The sequence below is a fragment of the Sinocyclocheilus grahami genome, unplaced genomic scaffold (genome assembly GCF_001515645.1).
Source record: "Sinocyclocheilus grahami isolate Dianchi unplaced genomic scaffold, SAMN03320097.WGS_v1.1 scaffold1322.1, whole genome shotgun sequence".
NCBI classification, from domain to species: domain Eukaryota; kingdom Metazoa; phylum Chordata; class Actinopteri; order Cypriniformes; family Cyprinidae; genus Sinocyclocheilus; species Sinocyclocheilus grahami.
In genome coordinates this window covers 25,623-30,525 of record NW_015506501.1, presented here as the reverse complement: position 1 = coordinate 30,525, position 4,903 = coordinate 25,623, and the positions used below count along the sequence as shown (strand labels likewise).

Here is a 4,903-nt window from a genome sequence, read left to right as displayed (position 1 = left end):
ATTATATATTTTTATATTTAATATAAATATAATTTATATTGTATATGTTAGATTTCATGTTATATATTTTATATAATTATGTTATATAATATAAATAATATACATTTATAGATATAGATATTTAATATATATTTTAAAACATTTTAATATAAATTACAGTTCATGAAAATTTATATATTTAAAAAATAATAATAATATTAAAAAAGGGAATAAAGGGGGAAAAAGGGAATGGTTTTTAAATATTATATATATATATATATATATACACACACACACATTTTTTTAATTACATTTTTTGAAATATTATGAATATTTTATTGATTTTATTACATTAGCTTTTGAATTCTTTTTTAGTTTTCAGTCAATGCCAGTATAGTTGCAGTGGCTCATTCTGGCCCATTAATGGTTCTGTATCCAGAAACACAGCGAAGCATAATGAGATGTTTGTCCGTCAGCGTGTGGTGTTTTATCGGCGCGAAGCATGTGACACACACCTGTTCTGCTGGAGCTCATAAGCCACAAACAGTTAAATATAGAGCGCCACGGCCCACTCGACCCGCCTGACCTACAGAGACAGCACTGATGAAAGAGTCCGCTCGTTTGTTGTGTTTGTGTTTGTGCAGGTCGTGTTCATGACGGGAAGCTGTACACGGGTCTGTGTAACTTCAACGAGCGATGGGAGCGTCTGTCTCTGGCTCAGAAGAAGGGCATCAATCATCGCTATCAGCTGGGCTGTAACTGCAGGGTGAGTGAGGCTATTCTCATCACTAGCTATGCTCACAATGAGCAGCTGCCGGCCCATAATCCCCGGCGGCACGCACACGGCTCGTCTGAAGAGCCAAACCAGATGTTCGGCAGCCAGTCTGGACTCAGATCTGAGCGCAGATGTGCTGAAGGATCATGGGTAATGGGCACGCGCTCGGCATTAGAGTTAGATCACTAAACAAAATCAAACAAACACAGAATTTATGAAAAAAATTAATTTCATTATCGTAAAAAGAATTATTGTAAACATTTGAATGTCAAGTTTTATGAGTTCAATAATTAGACATGCTTTCTGATTATTAAAATTTATTTGAACCGTTAAAATGGAATTTAAAACGGAAAACAGAATTTCAGGGGGAAAAAATAAAGTTAAAAAAATTTCATAGGGCGGTAAAAATGAAATTTTTGTAAAAAATGTTAATGTATTGTTGTTAAATTGCGTAAGTATCATAATTTCAATTAATTAGAAATGCTTGTGGATTAGAAAAAAACTGAATAAAAATAAATAAAATAGAAAAAGAAACAGAAAAATTTAAATGGAAAAAAATTTATTTGGGGGGAAAAAAACCCAAAACCCAAAAAACTAAACAAAAAAAAACTGAATTTGTGGAAAAATAAAATAAAAAACTCAATTTTATTTTTAATAGGCCCTAAAATTAAATTTTTGTCAAATGTTTAAGAAATTGTTGTTAAACTGTGTGTGTTTCATAATTACAATTAATTAGATGTGCTTTTTGTTTATTAAAATAAATGTAATTTAGCCATTAATAATGGACTCCAGAAAACAGAATTTGGGGAAAAATAAGATGGATTTCATAGGAGCCTAAAAAAATATATATTTTTGATAAACTTTTAATAAATTGTTGTTAAATTGTGCAAGTTTCAAGATTGAAATGAAGTAGACATGCGTTTCGTTTACTAAAATGTTATCTAACCATTAAAAGCACCTTTTGGAAAATTTAAACGAAAAAAAAATTATTACGATTTAATTTAACCATTAAAATGAAATCAAGAAAAATGTAAACAGAAAACATTTAATAAAATGGAACTTGGGAAAAAATAAAATGGATTTCATAGGGCCCTAAAAATATATATATTTTTGATAAACTTTTAATAAATTGTGCAAGTGTCATAATTTAAATTAATTAGACATGCATTTCGATTACTAAAATATTTGTTTACCATTTGACTATTTTATAGGGCCTGACTCACATGCAAATGCTCATTTAGCAATGAATAATCACCACCAGTAAATACATCCGATTTCAGAAGAAAACCCTGCATCTAGTGCGTCTGCATAAAGACTTCATGCATCCATCAAACACCTGGCAACAGGTTCAGGAGCTCATTTGCATGAGGAGTAAACAAAAAATATCAATATCTCGATATTAATCGATTCTCATTGTTACGGAGTGATATCAATTCTTAAATCCAAGAATGGATTATTCTAGCCTGTTTTCAGTTAATAGACGGAACACTGAAGGGCACTTCGCATACAATAAATCGCAATAAGCATTGTGCTTTGGTACTTTTAATATGAAACAAAGTCTCAGATTTCAAATTCTGTCCATTGTATTGCAGGATTCAAACAATAAATGCCGTTTTGGCGCTGTTTAATGTGGAGTGATCGCTGAACTGATCATCTCCTCCGCTTTACTACTAGTTATAGCACAAAATAAACATGACTAAACATCCGAAGCTACATTAAAAGAAAGACTACAACTTTACAATCCCATGTAATCTCTCAATCAATGTTTCAGCTGCGCAAAGACGTCAATATATCGGCTTGTAAACAATGTCACGTCAGAAAAACCTCAGAAAAACATATTCGGTGACCATAATCTCATTAGTCAGCCAGAAAAATAAAAAAAGTTATAGTAATGTAGTACCAACTGACTCGTGCATATTTTACAGCATTAATTGAGAGATTTTTTTTCCTTGAGAAAATTTGGCATGTGCTGTACCTGATACATATCCAAAATAATCGATATTGAATCGAATCGCATGCTTGTGAATGAGAATTGAAGCGAATCGTGAAATGTGTGTCAAAACCCAGCCCTAGAATAAACGCTCGTGTGTCCTGTGTTTGCAGATCAAGCCGTGCCACTATCTGCCCTGCTTCGTCACGTCCAAGAACGAGTGTCTTTGGACGGATATGCTGTCGCACTTCGGCTTCCCCGGCTATCAGTCGCGTCACTACGCCTGCATCCAGCAGAAAGAGGGCTACTGCAGCTGGTACCGAGGCATGAGCGCTCGCGACAAGCTCGTTATCAACACCACCGACCCCTGAAGCGCTTCAGAACCGGGCCTTAAACCGCTGGTGCATCAACGCCATCGAACCCTGAGCACACGGAGCCATCCGCATTAACCAGATTAAATATGAAGTCATTTATGAACGCAATAAAACCCTGCTCTTTTATAGTGATGTGCTGCTTTTTAAACATATCTGTTGTTTATGTGCGTGTGCCAGATTTATACGGTTCAGTATCTATTTATGATTCGATGCAGAGAAATGATTCCTTCCTTCTTGCTGTTTATGATGTAAGCTATGAAATTGTGATTAGTATTTAAAGCAGAGACTATAAACGGTAGATCGATCACATCTTTTCTACGTCTAGACTGATGGCATGCGTCTGAAATGCGTTTTCTATTGGGAAAGTCGAGGTTTGACCGATGGGGAGGATGTGAATCGGACGTGACAAACGTGTGTTTAATCGTTTCTGACACTAAACTCCTGTTGATTTCTGCTCCGTTTCTGCGCTGGAGGCTGAGATGAGGAGCGTGTGAGTCTGCTGTTTCAGAGTCTCGGTCTCCGACGCATGTTTTTAGATCATTAAGGTAATATTCTGTCTGTAACACAAACATCTGCTCAGATCAGATCGTCACGTGTGTGTGTGTGTGTGTGTGTGTGAGAGAGAGAGAGTGAGTGTGTGTGTGTGTGTGTGAGAGAGAGTGAGTGAGTGTGTGTGTGTGTGTGTGTGAGAGAGAGAGAGTGAGTGTGTGTGTGTGTGTGTGAGAGAGAGTGAGTGAGTGTGTGTGTGTGTGTGTGTGAGAGAGAGAGAGTGAGTGTGTGTGTGTGTGTGTGAGAGAGAGTGAGTGAGTGTGTGTGTGTGTGTGTGTGAGAGAGAGAGAGTGAGTGTGTGTGTGTGTGTGTGAGAGAGAGTGAGTGAGTGTGTGTGTGTGTGTGTGTGAGAGAGAGAGAGTGAGTGTGTGTGTGTGTGTGTGAGAGAGAGTGAGTGAGTGTGTGTGTGTGTGTGTGTGAGAGAGAGAGGGAGTGTGTGTGTGTGTGAGAGAGAGTGTGTGTGAGAGTGAGAGTGTGTGTGTGTGTGACAGATGACCATTCGATTTTTAATTTCTCTGTTTTATATTTTTATAATAAACGTTGTGAAAATGGCTCCGTGACTCTCTTGTCATTATTATTCTGGGAAAAATCACTCAAAGCTCACCAGAGATCAGGATGAGTTTGTTTCTTCATCAGGTTTGTAGAAATGTAGCATTGCATCAGTGTCTCAGCAACGGATGCTCTGCAGTGAATGGGTGCCGTCAGAACGAGAGCTGATAAAAACATCACAATAATCCACAGCACTCAGTTAACATCCGGAGAAGACAAAAGCTGAAACTAATCCATCATCAAGACGCTTTTAACTAAAATACATTGAGTCCATAATCCATAATAACGCTTCCTCCAGTGAGTCAGTGTTCTGGTGTGAATCAGGAGAGAAATCTGCACAGATCAAGCAGCGTTTAAACAGCTCTAAACACACATGTGAGAGACAACAGGTGGACTTTTTCACTGGAGGAAGCATTGATGAGTTGTGATGTGATGTGTTGTGATGTGATGAGTTGTGTTGAGTTATGTTGTGATGTGATGAGTTGTGATGTGATGTGTTGTGATGTGTTGTGATGTGATGAGTTGTGATGTGATGTGTTGTGATGAGTTGTGATGAGTTGAGTTGTGTTGAGTTGTGATTAGTTGTGATGTGATGTGATGTGATGAGTTGTGTTGAGTTGTGATTAGTTGTGATGTGTTGTGAAGTGATGAGTTGTGTTGAGTTATGTTGTGTTGAGTTATGTTGTGTTGTGATGTGATGAGTTGTGATGTGATGTGTTGTGATGTGTTGTGATGTGATGAGTTGTG

At 37.0% G+C, this 4,903-nt stretch overlaps 1 protein-coding gene across 1 annotated transcript in view; it reads left to right on the top strand.

Moving 5' to 3' along the window:
* LOC107569206 (metalloproteinase inhibitor 3-like) overlaps positions 1–3,712 on the top strand; it is a 15,526-nt gene extending 11,814 nt beyond the window's left edge. Inside the window, exon 5 of the mRNA XM_016255228.1 lies at positions 2,858–3,712. Within this exon, the coding sequence (XP_016110714.1) occupies positions 2,858–3,055 (198 nt within the window). The 3' untranslated portion in view covers positions 3,056–3,712. The remainder of the gene's footprint in view (positions 1–2,857) is intronic.
* The last annotated feature ends 1,191 nt before the right edge of the window (positions 3,713–4,903 follow it).